Consider the following 26,810-nt stretch of genomic DNA (forward strand, 5'->3'; position numbering starts at 1 on the left):
GTTACGCCTTGCATGTACACGACGCCGGCTGTTTAGGAGACTGAAACCGATAGCTTTTGAAACCGGCTTCTGAAGTGGGAACTTTTGAAACCGCCGGCTAACTTTCGCCGTGTAGACGCCTGTAGGCAAAGATCCTTGATTACTAGCTCCGCTTTAACCCTCTCTGCTGTAGGTGCGAAGCCGGCAACTTCATGACGACATAGCCCCCCCACCTCTCAACTCAGCCACGGCACTCGACCTGACATGTTTCTTGTCAAAACAAACCAAACCATTTATTTATCATATTAAAATGATTTTCTTTCCCCTGTCATGATTTATGTGCACAATGTAGCCTATCAGCCTTTAGTGGCTAAGTTAGAAGCACACGTTAGCTTAACTTAGTTAAACATTAGCTTACTGCATGTTAGTGTTTTCTCCAGTGGTGCTCAGACCTAATGCAATGCGTAGGCTAAGCATTTGAAATTTCACATAGCAGTCACATACCTTGAAAATTAACTTTATTAGTTTAACAGTTGAATTGAAAACCGAATTGTCTGTAGTCTCCTTATTTCACGCGACTGCTTAACCAGAGCACTTATTAGACATTCTCTGGCTTAACAAACTGTTTCAACAATGTTTTCTTCTACGCGATTCACGCGAATTTATCGTGAAGCTTCTGCACAGCGGCGCCATCGACTGGTCTGGCATATGCACTACAGCACATTTAGCCGGTTACACCTCTGTGTGTACACGCGAGGTTTTTTCTTGCCGGAGTCGTTAAAGGTGTGAAAGCGGTAAGAGAAAATCCACCCGGCGGTGTCGTGTAAACGGCCTCTGAAACTGCCAGACTTTCCCAAAATGTCTTCTGTCATTTTATCCAGCTAAACTGATGTCACACTCTGCCACTCTGTCTCTTCAGCTGAACTGCCCAGAGTATATTAAGAGTGTGTTAAGAGCTGCAAAATGTTTTCCTGCTTGCATGCACACTGCATCCAGAGGCGGTCACCATATTAAACTATGGATCAGAAAGGTTTTCTTTACAAGATCTTTCAAATTTCACATCTAAGCAGTATCAAACTCAACACTACTCTCTTGTGCTCTTGTGTCAAAACAATGGTTCAAGAGATATGCAAAGAACAGAGACAGCCATTCAGACATGATGTTCCTTGCTTTTTAGATATTGGGAAGACAAAATGGCTCTATAGCCTAGTCTTCTTTTTAATTGCTGGCATTAATGGCATCCTAGAGGACTCTCTTGAAAGCCATCCACACCTACTTGCAGAACCAACATCCATTTTGATGATCATATTGTTTTAGGCCTTAATTTGATATCACAAATGTCTTGATTTTTTAAATTATTTTTTTAAATCTCATTTGTTTCCTTGTTACTTTGTTGGGCTTATGTTTGTAGATGCAGTCAGTAGCCTACATCAGACGCTATTTTGACACTTGCCTCAGTGTTAGTTATAGGTCCATGTCCCTACTAGCTATGGATTCAGTGAGGGGGCAGGTCAGCCCCTAGCTGGGGGCTTGGTGGATGCTTGTGATTGGTTTGCCAACATTTGTTCTGGCAAGGGGAGGCTAGGGCATTGCAAGGGTCTTTGCTGAATTCTCACTTTAGTCTAGGACGGATGCCGTTCGAGAACACATGCTGATACTTTTTGGAACTCCGAGATGTTGATACTGCCAACAAGAGCGATGCGGGGGGGTTGCAGGAATCACTCAAAGCATCGGTGCGCTTTTGACTAAACTTGACCTTTATTGGGGACAACGATGTTCTGACTGACTGCAGTGGAGCAAGTGGATTAATACTCATTTATGGAGCGAGATGAAGGATTTACAGTGACAACGACTGAGTGAGTGGTGTGGTCAGGTCGTCCAGACCAGAAGAACCAACCAACGCACCACTTATTAAAGTAAGTCGCAACTGGTGTATTTTATGCGCGTCTACAAGTTTTGAGGCAGTAGATACAACAGAACGATTTTCTTTTGTTTTAATCTTGGCAACATTGTAGCCTTCAGCACCAGCTGTAGCTATATCCGAATGTTGTTAGACACTGTAACAGTAGCCTAGCCTAATCTTTTAGGCCTGTAAAAGGTGATCATATAGGCTACAGTGTCAGGTCATGCTAACTATAACATTCACTTCAATGTGTGTCTCTCTGTGTGTGTGTGTGTTTGTGTGTGTTTCGGCGAACCTTCCGTGCAGATTTTATCCATGAATTGAGGTTGTTTTAAAAGTTGCCCAGGATACCAAAGGATACAAATGGACATTTTAGGCTGTATCTTTTTCACAAAGGTTACCTAAAGCGTTAATGATAAATATATTAATCGATCTTAGGAAACACAGCTCCTTTAGTCATATGGCCACTTCAGTCACAATCTGGCTGGAACGTACGTCTTCGACCGGTCGGACCGGTTTCTTAACGTTGTTGTGAAAGATCAAGAGTGACTCGCACAGACTAGAATTATTAGTGTGTTTGCGGTGTAGGGTATCGTTTTCGAACATCTGCGTACGCAACGCCCCGAACGAGTAGCCCCCAGATTCCTGCCCGGTCCGAGTGAAAGCAGGCGTTTCACTTCGTACTCTCCCATTCTAGGCTGTGTACAAATTGTAGCCAAGTCAAGAGAAGGAATACATCGTCGATTCAGTACTGTGAAGCAGCTTATTCGTTCTGTTCAGCTCGATTCGGTATTGATAGTGTGCTGAAGTGATCAGTTACACTACGATGGAAGTGGGACGGAGGTTCCAGACCTTATGCTGCTGCGTCTTCTCGGGTTAGCTATCTGAAAGCTGATCAAATGTGAGTACATGAATATGATATCAAATAAACTAAGGCGAGTATTCTGTAACTAAAACGCCTAACGTAAAGCTTAACTGTAGGGGTCTGTTCGATTTAAGCTAAATGATAATCAATGCCTATGCAAATTTCCAACATGACAACTGCTGTCCATAAAGTAGCAGCTTTACAGAAATCAGACATGTAACCTAATGTGTTGGTGTTTTTAGGGACACGATGTTACTGGCCTCTGCCGTGGTCGTCTGGGAATGGCTCAACGAACACGGACGGTGGCGTCCCTACAGCCCAGCCGTGTCTCACCATATCGAGGCGGTGATACGAAGCGATCCTCGGGGCGGCAGCGTTGTGCTAGGCCAAGTCGACAACCGCCTCTCGCCGTATATTATAGATCTGCAATCCATGCATCAGTTCCGACAAGATACGGGTAAGTCAAGTGGCTCGTGTCCAATAACTCTCTATCCTCTTTGTAGGTAACCAATGTAAAATTACAGTGGGTGCATGAATGCATTTATCTCTATCTGTAATGACAGGAAGAAAGTGTGAGTGTGGGTGTGTGAGAGTGAAAGTGAAAACTGATTTTACAAATGATAAGAGGCTCCTGTCAATGATAGTCAAAAGTTGGCGTGAAATAGCTCTCAGACAGATAAATTGTACAAAGTGTGTTGCACTAGAGTGGGTTGCATACTAGAGTGCTACATTCTTTCAAATTACCACCAATATAGAAACAATGCAGCTGTTCATTGTGGTTGAATTGTGGGGAGAGTATTGAGGACAGCTTTGAAAGAGAGAGAGAGACAGTGGAAAGAGAGAGAGAGAGAGAGTGAGAGGTAAATTACACATTTCAAGATGTAATGATCAGAGAACCATATGGCAGTTCACAACTTCGCTGACCATTATTTAGTCCAGTTCTGGCTCCAAAAGACAAGAGCAGAGTGAGAGGAATCACATATGTGGGGATGGAAGGTTTGGGACTCTGATTAGGAGTTTTTTGGGAGTATGACAGGTCAGGGAGCCTCCTCATTTGTTTCACTGGTAAAGGGAGAGAATAGATGTTGACGGCTTTGTGGAGGATTATTGCAGGAGAAAGCAAGTCAAGCAGGCAGACATGGTAAGGGGAGGAGTTGTGCAGTTGCAAATTATCAGACCAACAAAGCAGTTTGGTGATCACCGCAATTTGCCAAGTATTTTCTCCTCCATCTTCTTTTGTTCAAATAGAAGGTGAATTCTGTGGAGGAGTGGTATGAGACTATGAATGTAACAAAGGACAAAGGTTTTTCTGGGCCACTTTCCACAGAATATGACACTTTTTCTGCTATTGCAGAAATGAGTTATCATGGATTATAGTGCTGTTATACTGGAGCTAGTTATGTATGCTAAATGGGAGTGGAGAAGTGGGAGTGTTGCTACATTCATTTTCTCCTCTTTCTGCTAAAGGTATCTTGACTAAAAGCTGATCAATTAAATGGGACACTCAACAGATCCAAGTCAAAATGAAAAAAGAAGCTTGCTAAAATGTTCAAAAGTGAATGTGAAAGGCTTAAACCCCAAGTTCCAAAAATTCCATTTTCTGAGTCGTCTGGTTGTCATCATCAGAGATACGTCCAGGGTTTAGCAGGTGTCATTGCTTATTTAAGAGATAGAGAATTATGAAATGTATTTCCTTTTTTATTTATTAATTGTTTTACTCTATTTACCGTGACACAAATGGGTGATTTTTTTTCCCTTTTGGTATAATAAGTTAAAATACATTAAACTGAAAAAGACACTAAGTAAGGCTTTGGTTGCTGACATAGGCATAGCAGTATGCTGATCTTTTACTTTTATTGGCATTATCTTTTGCCTTATTTGCACTTGCTGTAACAGTGGACTCTGTTCAGAGGCATTTCAGAATCTTGTGACCAAAAAGGTTACGGCTTTTGTGAATGGCGTCACTTTGGCCCTCTGACCGGACTATTAAATGCCATACAAGTCAACAGACACACACTCATTCTCTTAGGCAGGCACACATATGGCTCAGCACTGAATTGATTTCACTTGGAGAATTTAAGACTTACTTTTTACAGCTTTGTCACAGTGCTTGTCCATGTTCCCACAGATGAGGTTATGATGATGTCCTTTCTCTAGGGAAATGCTGAATCAAACAGTCATGCACACTCACACCCACACACACACACACACACACACACACACACACACACACACACACACACACACACACACACTCACAGACACACAGCCTTTGTGACTGACTGCACAGGAGTGGGGGGAGACAGCTGCTGTCTGAGTCCTTCCACTACCCCAGCTGGTCTGGCTAAACAAGACACGTTCCCAAACACTTACAAAGCTGGGGGTTGTAGGGCAGGGGTCAAGGGGTCGCTTGGTGCTTGGAGAGAGGTAAGGAGGCCATGAGCTCACACACACATCTCTCTCTCTCACACATACACCTATACACACAGTCACACACACGTTGAAACACATGTTGCAGAATGGATGAGGTCTTATCAAAGAGGTTACACCCTGTGGAGAAAGAAAGAGTGGTGTCCTTGTGTGTGTGTGTGTGTGTGTGTGAGTGAGTGTGAGAGGGATAGAGAGAAAGACAGTGTAGCCTTTTCCAAGTTAAAAAAGTACCAGACCAGAAAAGAAGAAAAACATCCACATACGCCATGCAGGAGGGAGGTGTAGTTGCAGTTGATGGAGAAAACTTCAGTGGAAGAGAATGAATGGTGAGTCAGAAAACAGCAGAAAGAGGGACAAGGCCGGTGTTGGGGGTGGGGGTGTTTTCTCCCTGCTGGTTGTGCAACAGGCGGGGTAGAGTTTCATCAGCCGGCCTGAGGGCCCCCTGGGCCCTGTCATTCATAGTGTGTTTCCCAACGCAAGCCAGAGATTAGGAGCTCAGGCTTTTCTCCGGGGAGACGAGCACACAGGGCTGGATTGTGTGGCTCTCGGCCTGATGACTCTCATGTGATCGGGTAAAAAGTGGTCAGGGGGAGAGAGGGAGGGAGGAAGAGGAGGAGGGGGGCTTTGTTTTTAAACTTTCCTTGCAATAATTCCCCCTCTCTGTCTTCCCCCCGTCTCTCTCTTGCCTGTTTGTTTTTTGGGCATTTAGTTTTCTTCCTATCCCTGCAGTCAGTTTCTACACAATAGCCCAACTTATGATGTTGCAAGGAAGCACAAGCTATGTTCTGTGCAGGTTAGTCTTTGTGGGTGTAATGTGTGTGGAGAGAGGAGGATAGGGCATAGACTTCTGTCCAGACAAGAGAGGACAAAGCAGTGAAGGAGCTCGTTGTGGAACTGGGAGGAGAGCATTGGGGGGGGGGGTATATTTGTTTTAAGACAACAGACCCCCTCACCCCCCGACAAGCCCATACCCCCACAACCTTCCACCCATCCCCCCAGCAACCTTCCTGCCATTGTCGGTCTCTCCCCCTATCCTGCTCATATGAGGATCGTAAGGGGGGGGGGGGGGGGGGGGGTGAAGATTGCAAGATATACATCAGTGAGGAATGACTCATAAAATGTGATTGAGGTAGAGTTGCATAGAAAACAAAAGTGTGTGTGTACGTGAGAGTAGGGGAGTGAGAGGGAGAGCAGATCTGCAAGATTTGCATTTGTGGTGGTGTTGTGCAGCATGTTCAAAGAAGCAGAGAAGAAAAGAAAGAAGCAGAGAATTTGAAGCGGGTTTCTGAAGGTCAGAGTACAAACAGGAAGCCGTCCACGGCTAAGCATTTTAGTCCGCAGGCAAAGTAGTCGCAGTTATTGTATCCATATTGAGTTGATGATATGGAATACCTTAAGGCCCTGCTACAGCCTGTTTGACCATAGATTTGGGCGGTGCTGTCCGTGGGCAGTTTTTTGACCCATTAACCTGAGCATCTCTCTCATGGGAGCGTGTTGATTCTCCCAGCCAGTGTGTGTGAGAGAGAGTCCAAGAGGGGGAGAGGAACGGAGGCGGAGGAGGTCCAAAGAGGCAAGAGGAGTAACAATAGACCAGATGGACATCCCCTCCTCCCTACACACACACCTGCTTTAGCACTTTGTGCTGACTCTGAGGTCCTGGGATCCTGAAGTTAATCTCACTCTAACTTGCGCAATCCACCGTCTCTTTATCAAACATTTAAAAACTTAATTGTCCTAAATCAAAGGCCAAAACAAACAAAGCAATGGTATTGGAGTAAAAACCTTGGGTACACAGCAAAAGAGTCCATTCTTTATCATCCAAAACAGGATTCCTCCCATTATTGTGATGGTGTTGTGGCACCAGAAGAAATATTACAACACAATATTATTCGAGGCCGGAACTAGTGGGCCACCTTGAAGTTTAATGAATTTGTTAGTGGTCAAAAGTCTGTACCCTTAGTCTGTAGCACGCTGTTAGTAGTGTACACACACTCCAGTTGTGTTGCTCTTTATCATTGGTGTGTGATGTGGACATGACCATCTGTTCAATTTCTGAATGTGAAACTGATGACAATGATGTTTGACCTTAGACCTCTATCATTTAAGATCTCTGCATCAGTTTTCATTCGAGGCTTAAGTTTCTCTTTCCACAGACATCAACATTATTGGTGGGAAATACTGTAAAGGGCATAGTTAATGTATTCTGCATGTGATAACCACTTTTACAGCTGAGCCAATTGGTTTTAAATGCCAAATGAAAAGGAGAGAGCAGAAAACAATGGTTTTAGCATTGCTTCTGTGGCAGGGTTGAGTTAGTAACACTGCTGTGAGACATTGTAAGGTTTATGTTTCAGATGCTTTATTGTAACAGGTTGATTGCATCAGGCCGGTCGGTAAGAGTCTGTGGCCCAGGTCTTTGCTGTGTGTGCCACATCGGCTGACCAGTTGACAAGTTTGCAGCCAGTTCGTCATGCTTAATTTGCGCTAGAGCTGTTTCTGAGAAGCACTACACTTGCCCTGATTGGCTGTTCAGCTTGCCTACCTTTTGCCAAGAAGCGCAGTGTAATCATCAGACATGTCTTGTGGAGATCAGTTCTGTCAGTTAGTGTTTTGCCTCTGTAGGGTCGGACAAAATGATTCTTCTTTTCTGTTATCTTACTTCTTTCTGTATTTCACAATCAAAAGACCAAGGGTGGACAACGCCAGTGACATCTGCAACTTCTTATCAGACACAATCTCAACTGGAGAGTTATAGCATACATATAGCATGTGTATGTACAGTTTTTTTCAACTGCTTACACACAAAATCTTTGCTTGTCACACACTTTTCTAAACATGTCTTTCAAATGCCATAACACCACACCAAATTTGCAAAACCATACACTAATTCTCAGTGTTTGACCTTAGTTTTCAATTTCCTGAAAAGCTTACATTTTGCCAAATACCACACACCATTTTCTACCTAACATACAAAAATCTAACAGGACGTTTTCCAAACACAGAACTACATGTTCTTGAATTCAATATTGGTTACATGTTTACTGTGTATTTCTGTAGATGACTTTCACTCTTATATGGAAATATGCATAGAAGCCCATGAAAGACAGAAGAGCTTTAGGTTTTGAGCAACAGTGTGTACATGATGTATCCAAAATGTCATATTATGACAAAAGTGTTTATAATGTGAGGCGAATATTTGCTTTAGAGATGTGTTTGTCACATTTTGAATGTTGTGTGTCATTTTGCTGGAGATTTATGGCATTTTGCATTTTCTGTGAGCAATTGTGTGTTGTGTGTGTAGAGTTTTAAAAAATAGACACTGAGCTTTGAATATATGTGTAAAAGTTGTAAAAAAAACTGTAGTATGAAACCATCTGTGGTGAATGAGAGTAGTGGGGAAATGGTGCAGTCTGTGTTGTGTACATAGGATATGTGCACCTGTGTTCTGTATCATTCAGGCACTGAATATATTATGTGCTAGTTGGCTGTTGGCAGTAGTAGTCTGTATGGTGCATTTGAGTGCAACTTTTTTGGTCCAACACAAGACAACTCAATCGTTAGCCTTTATTGCTGCTGTTAAAACATGCTATCATGAGAATGGGGAAACCATGACTACATGCAGTTGGCACATGGCGGACTCTGTTGTCCACCATTGTATTTCTCTCAAGGTGCTTTCAGATTAATTAACATGGATAATGGATAAGGAATCAGTATCATTCCCATGACAACAGTAGTGTTATTCAGTGTTATGTGGGCGTGGCCAAGTCAACTTGTCAGCGTGATGGTGGAAAGCGTGATGTCTTGGCTCGGAGTGGTTGAAAGTGCGCATGTTATAATTCAGTTGTGAGGACGCCTTTTGTTATGAGGTGTTTAGTCGCCTTTGGTGTCCACACTGTGTTTACCTTTGTGAGTACCTGCTATTCAAGGCAGGCTGGGCCTCACCCCCCCCCCCCCCCCATCCTCTTATTCTGTGACCCAGGACCCCTCCCACTCCCTGGTGAGTCTGACAAGGCCTTTGTGCTGCTAATGACAGGAATACAAAGATTGCTCTACTGCACAAAGACCTGAAGAGTCTCAGGTACAATGGAGTCTCAGCAGGAAGTGATTATTGTCTGTGGAGGAATTTGATCAGCAGAAAACATGTACAATGCAAGGTGATCAAAGGACATCAAGACATCCGATAAATCCGACAATCTCTTTAGATGGGAATCTTTAGGGACTGAACTATTCGAGCCTCACACTTTGGTTTTTGCACACTTTTTTTTATTTTAATTCCACAAAATGGTATGTGGAGCAGAATTTGGATTAACCAGGTCATTATACACTGTTTTAAATGCCAGGCAAACATTTCATGTGTGCCCCACTTGGGTTAAATAAAGTACACAATGCTTTCCATTGTGAAGTGTATCTCAAAGGGAACCGTATCAGTGAGAGCTTTTCGGGTCTCCAGCCTTGAGACAGCCCAATCCTCTTTAGTGCACAGAAAGACTGATACTGGCTCTTGGCTTTTAGCCTTTTGAGGCTTTCTCCCTCAATGCCAATGTGCCACTGCCTGATAATGCCAGGCAGGCATCCCCTTGAAATGTCCTTTTGTCTAGCTATATTGGCATTGATTGAATAAACATACTGCCCATCTCCCCCTGGTGACAGCCTAGGTTGTGTATTGGAGGGTCTCTATGCCCGCTTCTGAGGAGTGCCAAGCTCCCCACACTCCCATGAGGAGATAGACGCAGTCTAATTTTCCAGTAACACTTTTTTGGATTCACTGTCAGAGAGTACTGAGTGTGGAACAGCTGAGTATTCTTAAACATGGTGGTGTTGTGTGAACTGATGCATTTATTTCCCTGATCCTGATTACTCCAGACTGAGATGTTTGCTATACTACTCTCTCCTAATCTTTCTGTAGTTAATAATGCATGTGGTACAATCACAAAGTACCCCTTCTCAGCCAAGTTCTCACTGGCACACCAGGATCCCTCTGTCACATATCCTCGACAGGTTATTTGACAGTTATTTAAGGTTTTGCATTATTTGTGTCTGTTCCTCATGTTTTTTGTTTTATATATATTCTTTACAAGTCTGAACTCATCTCCAGTTGTTCTTCTTTCTTTGTCTCTGTACAGGCACATTGAGACCAGTACGACGCAGCTTCTATGACCCCACGTCAGCGCCGGGCCAGGGTTGGTTGTGGGAGTGGGAGAATGACACCGGCTCCTGGACGACGTATGACATGGAAGTCGGCATCGCCATCCAGGCGGCGCGGGACCGTAACCAACCCTGGCTGGACCTGGCGCCGCTGGGGTTTTGCTACCTCATCGATTTCCAGAGCATGACGCAGATCAACCGGCAGACGCAACGGTGCAGACGCATCCAGCGGCGCTCGGACATGGCCTACCCTCTCGTGTCTGGCCCGCTCCCCAAATCGGCCCAAGGAGGCTGGGCCACCTCAGGCACAGGGGGGGGGAGTGGAGCAGGAGGTGAAGCTATAACAGGGGGTGGTGGTGGGGGTGGTGGGGGTACAGGGGCAGGACCTAGTGCTGGGGGCTCAACGGGGATGCTCTTAGGTGTTGGGGTGTCTGGTGTCACCCTGTCCAGTGGGGGACACAATGGAGGTAGCAGCAGTAATGGGAGTGTTGTGTATCCCAGCAGTACGGTCTCCATGTCCTCCCTAGCCTCTCTAGGTCAGCCTTGTGCCTGTCAGCAGTGTATGCTTGTCATGAGTGTCAAAGCCAATGCTATGGCGGCATCGCACACTTTGGGCCGCAAGCCCTCGCAGTCCAAGCCGTCCCTGAGCCCTAAAGGTACAGCCGCAGGTACTTCTGGTTCCGCCGGTACAAACTCGAACTCGTACTCGCACACTCTTCCACACGCACTCTCGTACGCCTCCTCAGCGAGGACTCTCTCCCCGCGCAGAAGCGCGGCCGCGTTCGCCCACTCCATTTCCCTGCTCGCCTCCGGCACTGCCACGCTGTCTGTCTCCAACCGACCACCTCCGCCACCTCTGCCCCCACCCCAGCCACCCACCCCAGCCAATCAGCAGCAGCTCCAAGGCACGTCTTCCACACCTGGCCCCCCTCCTTCTTCCTCCCCCTCCACCACTTCGACGCCATCGGTGCCCACTGCCACGCTCATCACTACGGCGACCACCACCACCTCTTCGTCCTCACCTCTTCCTTTGCCTTCACCTGCCGTGCCCGCGCAGCGCTCCGCCGCCTGTGCCGCCCCACTGCCGCCCCGTGCCAGCTTGGCAGGCCTCAGCCGTCCTGCCCTGCAACGCATTGCCATGGCACAGTCGCGGGCACTTATTGCCTCAGGGTGAGTTACCACACAACCACACAATGCTCTTTTTCCATCTATTGTTCAGTGTGTATTGCACTCAGATGTTACTGATACACATATGAAGCTGTTCCGCTGAACTGTTTGGCTGAACTGAGAGTTCTTACTATGCCGTTGGGGCCTTGGGGGCCTTTGTGTGGCCTTGTGTGGCCTTGTGTGGCCTTGTGTGGCCTTGTGTGGCCTTGTCTGGCCTTGTCTGCAACACTGGTATCACCAGTGCTTTGTTTTTAGTCTTGTTCTCAGTGACGTAGACTCCAAGGTCTTCTTACCCAACTTCAACCCAATCAAGGAAAACACTTCTGATTTGAATTTTTAATTACCTACAAAAGTATTCCACACTAATTCAACCCAATTGTGATAAAAACAGACTAATAGGGCAGCAGTTCCGTTTCTGCTCTGTGGTAAACTGTATACCCTCACATTATTTTTCTGTTTGCTGTTTTGGGTTGCCAGGTTTTAGCGAATGACAAAATGGTTGAAATTGAAACTAAGTGATCGTGTATGTGTAGGGTGTATTTCATACACAATCTGGCAACCTGGGAGATGTCAGACTAATAGAAAAAATAAATGGATCAATGATTTTAAATTGAAGTTTGATGGCCATGCAAATTACGGGAGTTTTCCGGGAGAAATAACAAACCGGGAGGGTGCCGGGAGATGACCTTGAAATATGGGAGAACCCGGGAAAAATGGGAGTGTTGACAGGTATGGTGGTCACACTGCCAACCAAGCTTTCCTGCCTGGCTGATTTTATCAGTGGTGGTTGAAGTGACAGCAGCAAGTGGTGAGGGAAAGCAAAACACATTTTCATTTTTCTTTCTCTGTGTCTGTAAGGTGGTAACCATAAAGGTGGGATGGATATTCAAAAATACCTGTGGTGTGAAACTGTACTGTAATGTTATGTTATGTTAAACAACTTTGTATAATTTGAGTGTTATCCAGTAGTAATTCGGCATAAAACAGTTTTAGTTTCTGGTTGGAACCCCACTGATAGTGCTGTGTGGCAGTTTTGTGGGGTTTCCAGCGTCTGATTCAAACACTGGATGCTCATCACAGCATTGCAGCATTTATCACTTGCATTGTGATGGCATTCCCTAGTGCTTGGTTTCAGTCCAGATCATTTCATGTGGTGCGTTCTCCGTGAGGGTTTTTAAGTGGTTCTTCTTGTGTCTGGGCTGTTGGTCTTTGTTTCCATTTCCTGTCATGTGTTTTGAGTTAGTCAGCGCGAGTCTGGGTAATCCCATTTGTTCACTCTGTCATCCAGATGACAGTGTCAAGGACTGGATCAGTTCCTCTTGCAAGGATGTGGCCAGCTATCAGAGATAGATGTTTTTGTGTTTGTGCAAGTGTGGTGTATTTTAAAAAAAGCATGTGTGTGGCTGGTACTGTGTGTGCATGTGCACGTGTGTGTGTGTGTGTGTGTGCCTGTGTGTGTATGTGTGTGTGTGTGTGTGTGTGTGTGTGCGCGCGCGCACGTACGTGTGTGTGTGTCTGGCTGTCTTTCTGTGTGTGTGACGGTATGTGTGTGATAGCTTTCCAAGGAATCATGGTTTAAATCTCTGTGTGTGTGTGTGAGCGTGCATGTGGGGGTGGGGGGGATGCATGTGTTGGAGTGTGTTTCTCACACTGCTAAATCATTCAGTGTGTGTCAGCCATCTGGGAACAGAGAGGGAAGCGCTTGTAGCAGAGTGGAGGAATGAGAGTACGGGGACTGTGAGGGAATGAGGGAGAGGAGAGCCTTGGGGACGAGGGTGATGGAGGGGGGGTTGATGGGGGTCAGAACCTCCCTCCGTCTCTAGGAGCACCCCCAACCCCACACACCCCACCCTCCTGTCTACCCTATTTCCCAGGCTTCACTGAGTTTGGATAAGGGGGTGGGGTTTGGCCAGGGGATGGGGATAGGGGTGCTCCTCAGCCCCTTTGTGTGCTTGTGGTGGGTTTCCATGACAACTTTTGTTGGCATGCCGGCAAGCCCTAGTTGGCATTAGCAACACAATGCCGCCCTGCTGGCAGAGTGGGTTGCATGTGTGTGTGTGTGTGTGTGTGTGTGTGTGTGTGTGTGTGTGTGTGTGTGTGTGTGTGTGTGTGTGTGTGTGTGAGCAGTTGTAAATTGCGAAGACAAAGAGGGTCCAATCATTATTGTCAGGATCTGTCTCAGTCTGTCTTGAGGCATTTGTGAAGTAGTTTTGCAAAGAGAGTTGCAGGAGACGAGATGGAGTCTGAGTGGAGTGTGTGTTTCTAGTCTGTGTGTGTGCAGAGTGGGTTGCGTGTGTGTGTGTGTGTGTGTGTGTGTGTGTGTGTGTGTGTGTGTGTTTCTTGTGTGTGACGCTGTCCACCCTGAGAGGGAGACAAGGGAAGGCCCAGACAAAAGAGCGACTGGGAGATCTGGAGAGAGATTGATTGCACACTGATGCGAGAAGCACTGGACTCCCCCAACTCTCCCCCATGGGGAGCGTGTGGGAGAGACGGGCCGTAGGTGAGGCAGGAAGAAGAGGAAAAGAAAACAAGAGAGCAGGGAAAGGAGAACGGTGTGAAAGCGCCAGGCCAGACTCTGGAAATAGTCTGTTAGCAGGTGTCAATCAGAGAGCGGCGTTCACGTAGAGAGACACACATGGGCTCGGGGCTTCACACAGAACGACCTCGTAGGCAGAAAGGAGCACATGCTGAGCGAGTAAATATTGACCTTCCAGTGCGGCTGTGCGATGGAATGTGCTCTCTGTTTTCTCAGCGAGTGTGAGAAATGGACAAAGGAAAAGTGAAATGGGGAGGGGAGTTGTGAGAGGAAATTGAGATAGAACTAAAAAAAAGCAGGTAGACCTTAGAGTAGATGAGAGTGGAGAGGGAAGCAGAAAGTGTATGATTAATTGTGGGGTCTGGAGATTCCATTCCAGACTTTGTTTTGGTGTTCAACAAGTCCATGGAAATGACCTTGTCTGCCTGCTGGAGGGAGCTGCTGCACAGATTTACACAGACACACACACACACACACACACACACACACACACACACACACACACACACACACACACACATGCACGCACACGCACGCAGGCGCAGCTATCGTCATACTGAAGGCTATAGTCCCAAAGTCATAGCATCTGCCTCATCCATGGCCGCTGTGGCCAGTATTGCCAGTATTACCGTGGCTATACTACATTTCAATGTAGTAATACTACTGCTTACTTGGTAATATTAGTTTTCATACATGACATTACCTAAGATTACACTCAGTAGGCTAAACATCACACACTGCTGCTGCTGGACTATGCCAATAGCTGATGACTTGGTGAACAGTATTTTTCCTAATACCTTCTTCTGTCAGTGACTGACGCGAGACAAGCGAGGTTCTGTGTTTCATTCATTCATTTTCATTGGGGGCGTGCCCTGCTGCGCTTCTGTCTGTTAATTTGCGCAGGCTATTATCGGACCGAAATAAAAAGAAACTAAAAGCTTCCCCGATTATGATATAGCCTACTTCTTAATTTGGTGTCATCAAATATAGAGGCATTAAATGAAATGGTAGCCAAGTGGAGTGTCCATTCAATGTGCGCGTCTGCGCAAGTAAAACTGACAAACTGAACCACTGGTGGTTAATAGCCAATGGCAATTGCTTTAAAAAAATAAAAGAAAACATTTATTTCACTCATCTCGCTGAAATGAACGTAGATTGTGGCCTGTTGCGCAAAGAAATGAATCTGCATCTCTGTTAACCAAAAGCTAGTTTTCCTAACATCTCCATTGTTGACATGAAATATGTCTCCATATTGTCAAGCAGTGAAGTGATAACATTATTTAGGTAGCCAATGTTCTTGTCACCGGAGTCAGAAAGAGGTAACCAAGACAGGCCCTGCTTGCTCTGTTACATATTTCTGTCCCTCCCAAACTGGTGTATTTAACAGGCAGAATTAAAAAAAAAAAAATCTCAGGGAAGAAGCCCCCGGACCCCCCCTTTTATGATACCTCTTACAAAATAGGCTAGTTGTGAAGTCTAGTTAGCTGTAGTGGATATACTGTGGTGTAGTAGTTAGCTGTAGTGGGTATACTGTGATCACCCTGAAATGTTAATACGTATCCTTGCCTATTTTAAGTGGGTATACTGAGATGGTGATGCTTTTTAAGTTGGTATACTGCGTAGTCCTGCGTATCACATAGACTCCACCGCTGAAACAACGTTCCTCTAGCTCTTGTGAAGTATGAACTTCTACAACACTGCCTACATGGTAGTATAAGATTGGAGTGTTATGTAATGGCAATCACAAAGAAAATAGGTAGGCTTCCTGCATGACCCATTCTGAATGAATTGTCTCCGATATAATAAATGCAACACATTGGGCTTGGCAAATACTACTTTCACACAAGTGATGGCACCCCTGGCCTCATCACAGAACCATGACACTATCCTCAACAGCAATTCAGTTTTTAGAGATTTAGTGTTGTGGGTATGAGTGTGCGTCCATGTGTGAATATGCTCTTGTTAGGTTGAGTGTTGTAGTGTCCCTTTGTGATTGATCAAAATCATGACCCTGGATTTCACCTCGCTCAGATGACCATCTGGACACAGAAAAAGCAAAACAGATAAAAGGAGTGAGTGAGTGAGTGAGTGAGTGAGTGAGAGAGAGAACTGAGAAACAAGGGCGGCTGTCATGGAGTGTGGAGGCTCAGGGTGGGGCCGGTGAGTCAGGGTCTCGGGAGTCAGGCACTCCCTAGGAAACCCAGACGCCACCCTTGTTCTTCAGTCCCGTCTTTTTCACTCAGAAACATTAGAGACACCGGTAGTGCTACAGCAGGTGTAATCGTTCTGCTTAAGCTGGAGGCTGTGACTGTGTGTGTGTGTGTGTGTGTGTGTGTGTGTGTGTGTGTGTGTGTGTGTGTGTTTGGGTGTGTGTGCAAGACATGTAACAAGTGCAGTGAGGTGTGATGTGTGTCCCACCCTGTGAAATTTACATTTTTCATTTCACTGCAAGAAGGGGAAATAATTACTTAATTAACAGCAATTATCAGTGGAGGTGCCAAGGTAGGTGAGAACCCAGCTGAAAGGAAGAAAGAAAGAACAAAAGACAATATCAAAGATCATGAAGATCTAAGATCTCAAAGATAATAATGGCTTAGAAAAAACAGTTGTGTTAAGTGCTTGGGAAATTAGGATGTGGGAGATTTCGCCTGTCGAAATGGGCATGGTGAGCTAACTAATGGCTTGTTTTTTGGTTTAAATGAAATGGCATAATTGTGTTGGTTAGAGTTTTTGTGTGTGTTCTTTTAAATAGTTTTCCATGTAGTAGAGGGTATATAACTTAGTGATAACATTTATGTTATTATCAGGCAATGCAATGAGTGGATTGTTGAGGTATAACGGCAGCTACAAACCAAGAGTTGATATAGTTAGAGAGGTATAACGGCAGCTACAAACCAAGAGTTGATACAGTTAGAGAGGTATAACGGCAGCTACAAACCAAGAGTTGATATAGTTAGAGAGGTATAACGGCAGCTACAAACCAAGAGTTGATATAGTTAGAGAGGTATAACGGCAGCTACAAACCAAGAGTTGATATAGTTAGAGAGGTATAACGGCAGCTACAAACCAAGAGTTGATATAGTTAGAGAGGTATAACGGCAGCTACAAACCAAGAGTTGATATAGTTAGAGAGGTATAACGGCAGCTACAAACCAAGAGTTGATATAGTTAGAGAGGTATAACGGCAGCTACAAACCAAGAGTTGATATAGTTGAACACTTCAGGGTTCGTGCTGTAGTGCTAATTTTGCATGTTGCAATATAAAATTGAGGAACCTATGACGCTTGCCAAGATCAGTGAGTGAGTAATGAATGAGGTTTTATTTGACTCAGGGGTAATCTCACCGGTTTACTGCGTGTATTTGTGTATGTGAAGATCCATGGTGTGCACGTGTTGGATTAAGGGTTTTGCCATCGTACTGTTCAACCATATGCTTGAGCTCTGAGTCCATTAACAGATAACAAACCTACATGTCAGGGGTCACATGTGACAGCTCATCAGCTGCTGCTCATTCACTAATGAATCTGAGTGTCATTCATAGCAGAGAGCAGGTAATGTGCCAAAGTTACACAGAAACTCTTACAAATGGGTTGTTCAGATACTACATAACCAGAGTGTTTTTTACTTTTATTTGGTTAAGTTGTCCTTAACCTTGCTCCCGTAATGTGGTTAATGTAGTCTATTCAGAATGAGTCTATATTAGTGGGGACATGAGACCTCAGGGCCACATTACACATTTTAATGGCCCTTGACAGGAAAAAGGTGCTGCACCTGTAACCTGTAGTGTCTGTCTATCTGTCAGTGGGGCATCTGAGAAGTATGTTAATGCTGTCTGGATTAGCAGTGTATCAAACATGACTTAACATTCTCCACAGTCTGCCACTAGTGTCTGGCCCTATCCCATCGCCGTGCTGCTAACACAGTTGCGCATTAGATTAGCTGGGTATTAATACAGTTGATTAAGCCCTCACTCTGTTAGCCTCCCTGCTGGTTCCCTCTCACAGGAAGCTGTCCTTTCACAGCCTTACATGGCAGATGGTTGGCCTTGGTCTTGGTTCTGTTGGAGTTGGGTAATTATAGAGTAAGCTGGAGTTGTGCTGATTCATGTAAACGGACCTATTCAAGTGTTTCTAGGTTCTGTTTCCCCATTCGGGCAAGGTAAAGGTTCTCTTTAATCTCTGCGATTAAAAATAAGGTCCTCAACCTAAGAATAGACATACACTCACACATGCATTCTCTGAGAACAGAACACTGTCAAAAAGGCCCTGACTCTGAACTGGAAACAAACAAAGTGGAGACAGCCTTTCCCCCAAACAATGACAAAATACTGCGTGGAGTTTGTCGGGGAGCACTGAATGGAGGGGTGAGCTACCTCTCTGGTGTGTTTTGTTTGGTCTTTAGTTCAAATATAATGCAAGTTGCTTTGGGGGAAAGTGCATGGCAAGAAACCTATTAAACATAAACAAACACAACGTCATCCAGTGCCCTACTTTTAATTCATAACACCAGTTAGGGCCAAAGTATCCGCTGGGTAGTTTCTCTCTTTCCCTTTCCGCCAGACTATAAACAAAAAAAAACCGTCAATGTGGCATCAGAGTATTAATGAAATTGTTTTCCATTACATCCCCAGCATGCTGTAATGATGACTATCCCTATAATCTCTGTTGTTGGCTCAGTATCTAATCCATTTACCCCCTCCCCTACTCCAGTTAGGCCGAGTGCAAATGCAGACTGAATTCTGCCCTGTTGTTTAACTGGTCACGGGCATCACAAAAACCCTTTTCGCGGGGATATAACTGTGACCCCACTATAGAGAGTCAGACACTAGCCACTGGGTCAGGGGCTTGAACATAACTCAACAATTTGTCTAATTGTGTTTTAAAAGTCACTGCTTCACTACTTTGCTGGCTCACGCTGTCTGTTCTGTTTTTTTCTCTGTTAAAAGGCTTTTGAGGAGATTCACTGAAACGTATAATTCCCTTTTGAAAAGCAGGGTGATAAAAAGATGTGGAGCTCTTGTGAGGTATTTGACCACTGATGTTTAAAGACCCAGTTGGTCTCCTTTGTCGCACAGATGTTGTCAGTATCTTGTCAGATTGTCTGTCTTTTTCACAACATCTTTAAATAGATTTTCCTCGATCTTTGATAAGTTCATTGAATAGGGCTAAGTCTAAATGAACGTGAAGCCTAAAGTGGGTCCAATTGTTGGCAGCGTTCGTCACATGAACATATGATGTGTAGGTAATCCCAGGCAGGTGCGAAGCGTCACTGCTGTAAGGTAGGTCAGCAGGTGGATTAGAGGTATAAGAGACTGACCAGACGCACTGGTAAACACATCATCGTGAAGTCACCACCAGAGAGGAGCTCACTGAGACACAACAGCAGGGAATCTCCATAGCGAAGGAAAGAAAGAGATAAAACACTAGTGTGAGTGCTAGAATACAGGACAAGGCAATCCAAGAACACCTGGGTCTCTCTAGAACGGGAGAGTTTCTTGTCTGTTTGTTTGTGACTGGGCAAACACAACGAGTGATCACAAAGGAATCCATTCTTGAGCTGTTTTTTCCCAGCGTGAGGGCTGGTGTCTTTGGAGGCATATTTTATCTCAACTCCTTAATTGTTTTGGGGTTTTTTTTTCGCTCCGAATTGCCTCCAGGAGGAAAGATGACAGTCATCAGGCCATTCCAGTGAGTATTGACCCACAGCCTCTGTGGACCATTCACATCACTCATTACACCTCCAATAGGCCTCATCACAGAGCACAAACAGCAGTGCTGAGAGTGGCCATGGAATATTGATGAAAGGTTGAGATGATTTGTGGTTTGTGCCTCGAGGAGAGCTGATTGCAATGGCCGGTGTTGTTTTAAGATTACCTCGGACTAGCACTTAGGTAGTCTGTCTGACTGTGATAAGAAGATTGTTGTGGGTTGTTTGTTGGTTTGTAGTCAGAAGCAATAGAAGAAGAGGAAGTAGTTAGAGTTAGGAGGTAATGCAGAAATGAAACAGTGAAAAAACAACTAAACATAAATGTTAATTGTAGTTGTGAGCTGAGCCGAGTCATGTGTGTGTGGTGTGTGTGTGTGTGTGTGTTGTGTATGTGTTTAAACAAGAATCATTGAGCAACACAGCTGAAAGATTAGAAGGTAAGATATTCCATTTGGTGACTAGTGTGCCTTGAAATAATAATAATATAAATACTCTTAGTTTTTCCACAGTTGATACCTGTTTCACAGTGTTGCATTAAAGTGTAACTCCAGCGAAAATTGACCCCAGGGTGTTTTTCTGCATTAATACACCGTGAAATAAGCCGTGGAGACAGTATTTTTTGTTGATCAACCTCTATAGAGCTTGCTCCGGTATACGCTATAGCCTCAAATCGCAAACAGTGTATTAGCTAAGGGCCATGACCGAAACGCTTCCCAATTTTTTTAACCAGCAATATTGTTCAAAACAGCACCAAACCTCGTCAGTAGCTCGCTCAGGGTCCCTACACATAAAACGAACACAGTATCGCAAGGATTCGTTGTACTGTCACGTTTGGTTAATCTATTATTCATGCTGGGGTTGGAGGAGCTGGTAGGGGGACAGTTGGTAAGTGTTCTTAACAGTCTTCTGTAATAAACTCTGGGTTCGCTAACTATGTTGTTGGTGCTTCGTTTTATGTCTAGGGACCCTGAGCAAGCTACTAACGAGGTTTGGTGCGGTTTTCAACAATATTACTGGTTAAATGCTATTTGGGAAGCGTTTCTCTCATGGCCCTTAACTAATCCACTGTTTGCGATTTGGGGCTATAGCATATACCAGAGCAAGCTCTGTAATGGTTGATCAACAAAAAATACTGTCTCCATGGCTTATTTGATGTGTTTTAATACAGAAAAACACCCTGGGGTCAATTTTCACTGGAGTTACACTTTAACTAGTCCACCAAGGAACATCTCCCCCCTTCAGTAGTTGACATCAATGCTTGTGCCAAGCATCCTGGTTTAATGTCTAAGGGGACAAGCCAAGATTCGTCTGTCTGTGGTTAGCAGATCGAGTGCCAGAGGTCAGGCAGTCTCTGCATGTCCATAAGATGTACTACATTTGGCATTGGCACTACCAGGACGGAGGGAGAGGATGGCAGGAGCGAGGCTGAAGAGAGATTAGAGATCACAGGTCAAGGCTGCGACATTTGGACACGTGTCACTTGAGCACCTTGGTGGCAATGTGCCAGGATATCTGTGTGTGTGTGTGTGTGAGAGAAACATCGGACTTAAACCGAGATAGGTCGGGTTATCCTGGGTGCCACCTGACAAGATTGCTCTAATGCTTGTTGGCTGCGTGGGAACTCCTGATGGTGGAATACACGTGGAGGTGTATGTGAGGTGAATCCTTGAATGTGGAAAGGCTTTGCGGGCCTGAATGAGCGTCTGGTGACACGAGAAGAGATGGCACAGACCAAGCTTAGACTAAGACCTAATTCATGTGTGTCACACAGCATGGGCTACAGCCCTAACACATTAACCACACATGATTCTACTCACAGACATACTGCTACCTGCTGTAATGTACTACTTTACCCTTGAAAATATAATAGACCTGATATTACCTCGGCTGAAGGTGTGATGGGTTGTGAGACTTACAACCCCCAATACACACACACTATTTCACCACCACCACACACACACAATTAATATGCCTTTTTTATACTCTTTAATTTATTCCTTAAAGTTGAGCTGGCTCTTGAGCACAAGAAATGGTATTACTGATAAATCCTTTTATGAGTACATGACAATACACTTGAACTTGATCTCCAAGTCCAGCCAATCTGCGAGTCCCATGCTGCATGTTGGTAACACGACTGTCTGTTTGCTTTGGCAGGGTGCCCACGGTGCCGGTGAAGAACCTGAGCGGTGCCAGCCCGGTGCACCCGGCACTGGCGGGCATCACGGGGATCCTGATGAGCGCCGCCGCTCTGCCTGTGTGCCTCACGCGCCCGCCCAGGCTGGTGCTGCACCCGCCGCCCGTCAGTAAGAGCGACATCAAGCCCATCCCTGGCCTCGGCCACTGCTGCCGCAAGACCACCAAGAAGCAGGCTCGCAAGGGTGGGTGCTAAGCGACCATAAATACACCAACACACACACTCACTCATACACACACACCACACACATTGTCCTCACACATACCTTCATAAATGTGCATGCTCCACATTTTTTTACATACACACCGGTACACCATCTGTCAGTGTGTTGACATTGCTCCAATGTCACAGGCAAAACCCCAGAGGAAGTGGTGAAGCGCTACCTGCAGAAGGTCCGGAACACCCCTGAGGAGGTGAGAAAGTTTTGCTTTACTAATGTCTGGTGTCACAAGGTCACAAAGGTCAACCGCAAAAGGGGAATCCAAAAGTTGATGTGCAGGTAGTTTCAGGGATCTTAACAGCTTATAGTCATGTGGCCTGATAGTTTATGTCAAATAGAAGTTTTTTTTTAATTAAGTTGTGTTTTGTTGTTGTTTATGGTGACACATTGTTGTAGTTTATTCTCATTATAATACGCTTAAATGAGGTTCGTGGGAAATAAGGCTGTTCTCTCCTGTCCTTCAACAGGACTGCACCATCTGTATGGAGGCTCTCGGGGGTCCGTCCGGCTACAAAGGCCCCGGAGTCGGGGGGATCTCTCGGGGGGAGTCAGTGGGCCGTCTGGCCCAGTGTGGCCACCAGTACCACGTCCAGTGCCTGGTGGCCATGTACAACAATGGCAATAAAGATGGCAGCCTCCAGTGTCCAACGTGTAAGACCATTTACGGGGTGAAGACGGGAAACCAGCCGCCTGGCAAGATGGAGTACCACGTCATCCCGCACTCCCTGCCAGGGCACCCCGACTGCAAGACCATCCGCATCATCTACAACATCCCCCCAGGCATCCAGGTCAGGCCCTGTAAAATCACACGCATCTCAGACATTTATGTACTATTGTATGCACAGACATCTGTGAGTGACAGTTTGTTGACAGTGTTCTGCAAACTAAGAGATGAGCTCTCGTGTGTAATTGACTCCCTCATCCTCTACCTTTTGGACATTTTCAGTGTTGACTGATTCTGTTCCCTGTTGTGTTTTAGGGACCTGAGCACCCAAACCCAGGCAAACCTTTCACCGCAAGAGGCTTCCCTCGTCACTGCTATCTCCCTGACAGCGAGAAGGGGCGCAAGGTATGTTCAGTCCTTTACATGAATTTTGTCCAAATCAGGGCCCTGAGACCCCTAGACCTGTGATGAAATCATTGCACTTTTTACACATTACATTACGCTGTAGTGCAGAGTTTTTTAAAGAAAGTATATTTTTTACCTCTCATAGCCCATGCATTTCTCAAAAAGAAAAAAAGAAACTTTCAGCAATCTCTGGCTTAGGTCCTAGGTCTAAAGCCAGTGTGTGGTATTACCCATCCCACTAAGAGTATGTAGAATGCTTTGGATGCGTAGTATTGTCTGTGCCCAATGTGTGATTCTCACCCTCCCCTCCTCAGGTGCTGCGGCTGCTACTGGTGGCATGGGACCGGCGTTTGATCTTCTCCGTGGGCACGTCCAGCACCACTGGCGAGTCCGATACCGTCATCTGGAATGAGGTCCACCACAAGACCGAGTTTGGCTCCAACCTCACAGGCCACGGGTACCCTGACCCTGGCTACCTGGACAATGTTTTGGAAGAGCTGAAAGCCCAGGGCATCACAGAGGACGAGATCCAGCAGTGATGAGGAACAGAGGGAGAGAGGGCAGGGTGAAGCACCGAAGAGAAACCCTGCCAGAGCTTCAGATGCTGGGGGAGAGAGGACATGGGGGGGGGGGGGGGGGGGCACTGGAGGGCTGCCAGGCTGTGAGAGTGAACATGGCGACGGAGAGGAATGAAGTCCCTTGCTGCAGTGACATGCAGAATGTGAATATGACTTAATCTGACTTATAAAAGCTAATACTGTGTGCGATGCTCCCAGGTACAGACAGTATCGCCGACTAAACCTTAGGTATGAAGTACATAAAGCATTGGCATTAAAGAGATACTATTTGTTTTATTATTATTATTATTATTATTATTATTATTATTATTACATTAATTAACACACTGATGCTAACCCAGAGATGTGAGTAAAGAGGCTTTAGAGTGAGAGGGAAAGGAAAGGAAAGAACAGATGGAGAAAAGATTCCCTGAGCAGGGAAAAGATGGGACATGGAAGGAAGAAAGAAAGAACAGATCAGAGAGGGAGGTGGAGTGGAACTCCGAGAGGAGATGAAGTAGATGAAAAGAATGATAAAAGGTGGTCTATGAATGTAGTTTCTAACCTAGGGGATAGGACTTTTTCTTTCTTAGCAAAATCCAAAATATTGAGGCTGTTTGGTGGAGTGCTTGCATGTGGGGCTTGGATTTGAGGATGTGCAACATACTTATGGTGGGATGGCTGGTATTCAGTGCTTGTTCGAATTTTGACTCTCTGGCGCCCTCAAGTGTCTCAAAAACATTCCATGTGGGAGAGGTACATTTTACTACAAATACCTTCTTCAGTATCTCTGTTGTTTAATATCATGCAATGCATTAGTTACATCATGTACTTACATTACTTTTATGTATTACTTTTGTACAGGTTATGTATGATGATGTGTTCTTTTTACTTTTGTACTCACAATATTTTGGGACTGTGGTGGCACTCCACACCCAAGTGTTGTGCCATGGATACGAATTTTTCCTATTTGAGTGGATGGTGGCTCTGCCTCCATTTGTGTCTTTGTGTTGAGACATGTAAATTAACAGCCTCTTTTGCTTGTCAAGGGGAGGTGATAAGGTGATCAATGATTGCTGCCCCTGGTATAAGACAATACAAAAGACAAAAAAAGCTAGCAAGAACTTCCGATTGAACAGAATATGGTGTCAAGTGTGGAGCAACCAGTAGGATCATCCAGGTCAAGACCACTGTGTGGGCAGTTGTAGCAAAAATGTATTTCCTCAAATAAGTCACTTGAGAAGAAACCCCCGTCCCTCCTTGCTGAAAGTACATAACCGGGCATTATAATTTTTGTATTACCCATGAGGGTGATGTTCTAGTGCCATATGAATATTAATGATGCACACACACCCCCCCCCCCCCCCCCCCCCCCAACTTGTTTTTGGTTGCTCCCATTACCCTATTACCTGTCCAGTCTCTTGAGTTGGGTCTATGACCATGATCTATGTGGAGTGTGACCTGGTGTACGGGCAAGAGTGTGTGTGAATGAGTGAGTTGGTGTGAGTGTATACTTTAGTATGTGAACATGCACGAGTGAGTCCATGCATCGTCAGTATGCATGCATTTATACTTGATAATGTGTATGAATGTGTCTGTCTACAGACTTGTTATATGAGGTACAAAATACATGAATGAGCTGCACAATTATTGTCGTCATACGTTTTCTTTTGAAACATACCTGTTAATTTCTCATGATATTCTGTTATTCTGCATAACTTTTCTTTATAAAAAAACTATTTTCATCATTATTGCCATTTTTAGTCCCTTGGATGTTTTGTATATAATTATTGTATGTTATGTTTCCCTGTCAAAATACATGTTATGGTGAGAGGAGGCCAAGTGTTGTTTTGTCTTCATTATTCATTGTGTACAGAATTTCTGTATGTACGTAAGTGTCTTTTCTTTGTGAAAAGGAATATATACTAAGGTAGACTTTTCTAAGTGTGTTATGTAAAGTGCTGTTCTCTTTGGAGACCCCACCCCTTCATTGGACATCCCCTTTGTAACTTACAGAGAAGCTGAAACAGACCTGAAGTCAACAGCAGTGTAGCTGCTACCTGTTCAACCAGTGTGTACACTAGATGAACTACCCTTTCTTGCCTCTTCTCTTGGTATTTTTTTTAATCATGTCTCTTCCAAGAGAGGTAAGATAGTCGGGCTGTTTCAGTGGTGTTCATTATGATGCCTGAGAGGGGTTTGTACATTTAAAAAAAGTTACTGAAATATGTAAGTCAAGAAAAAAATAAAAAAATGAAACATAAAACAATTTTGAAGTGTTTTGTGATTGTTCCAGTTATTGATTAGTTCAGTAATTACATTGGTCATATCGGCCCAGACTTCCAACGTTGTTTGTAATTTGAATAGACAAAGTAATTGAAATTACAAAATGTACTGATATCTTTCAATGGCTAAAAGCTTTGAACGTCTGTGTTACCACACGGTTTAGTTCACAACTCCTCTTAGGCCTGCCCACATGCTCTGCTCTAGGAAGCAGAAAAAGATTTCCTCCTTCGAGCCGGATTCGAACCAGCGACCTAAGGATGGCAGCATAGTACACCTCTACAGTCCTCCGCTCTACCAACTGAGCTATCGAAGGGGATGAGACAGTGGAACCGCCCCGAAGAATTTAAAGTAACCGTATGTGGTATTGTTTGAGGACGGGATACTTTTCCTACATTATAAAACAGTCTGGGGCGTATGAGATAGCTATAGCCTACTACGAAGCGATGTTTCTGCCTAATTTCGGAAGTAGGCCAATCGCTGATCTCCAAAAGGACGCTTTGGCTAGTCTTTAGGTTATTGCCTCTGAAGTGACATTTGTTTTGCTGAGCTGTAACTCTCGAAGTCACCTGGGTAAGCCAGTAATTTTGCTTCGTAGTAGGCTAAACCCCTATGGTCCGAATATGCCAAATGATACAAGAGGATTTGGCCTTGATCCGCAAAACAGACTTGTTCTAGTTTAATCGCACAACGGCCCAGGCCGCATAATTTATCGGGGGCAGATGGGACAGCAACACATTGGTCTGGTCTGGTCCA

The 26,810-nt window shown here is 44.9% G+C and overlaps 1 protein-coding gene and 1 non-coding gene across 2 annotated transcripts; one reads left to right on the top strand and one right to left on the bottom strand.

Moving 5' to 3' along the window:
• Positions 1-1,933: 1,933 nt before the first annotated feature.
• On the top strand, positions 1,934-25,618 carry LOC121712484 (E3 ubiquitin-protein ligase DTX1-like). The gene is made up of 9 exons (XM_042096644.1): positions 1,934-2,783; positions 2,990-3,204; positions 10,301-10,654; positions 10,706-11,492; positions 21,886-22,109; positions 22,277-22,338; positions 22,613-22,933; positions 23,125-23,214; positions 23,529-25,618. Coding segments are annotated over exons 1-9 (2,280 nt in total). The 5' UTR covers positions 1,934-2,781; the 3' UTR covers positions 23,754-25,618.
• Positions 25,619-26,280: 662 nt separating this feature from the next.
• Positions 26,281-26,370, bottom strand: trnay-gua. Its single transcript is given in 2 exon segments — positions 26,281-26,316; positions 26,334-26,370. It is a non-coding gene; the product is annotated as a tRNA-Tyr (tRNA).
• Between the last annotated feature and the right edge of the window lie 440 nt (positions 26,371-26,810).

Source organism: Alosa sapidissima, chromosome 1 (genome assembly GCF_018492685.1).
Source record: "Alosa sapidissima isolate fAloSap1 chromosome 1, fAloSap1.pri, whole genome shotgun sequence".
NCBI classification, from domain to species: Eukaryota; Metazoa; Chordata; class Actinopteri; order Clupeiformes; family Clupeidae; genus Alosa; species Alosa sapidissima.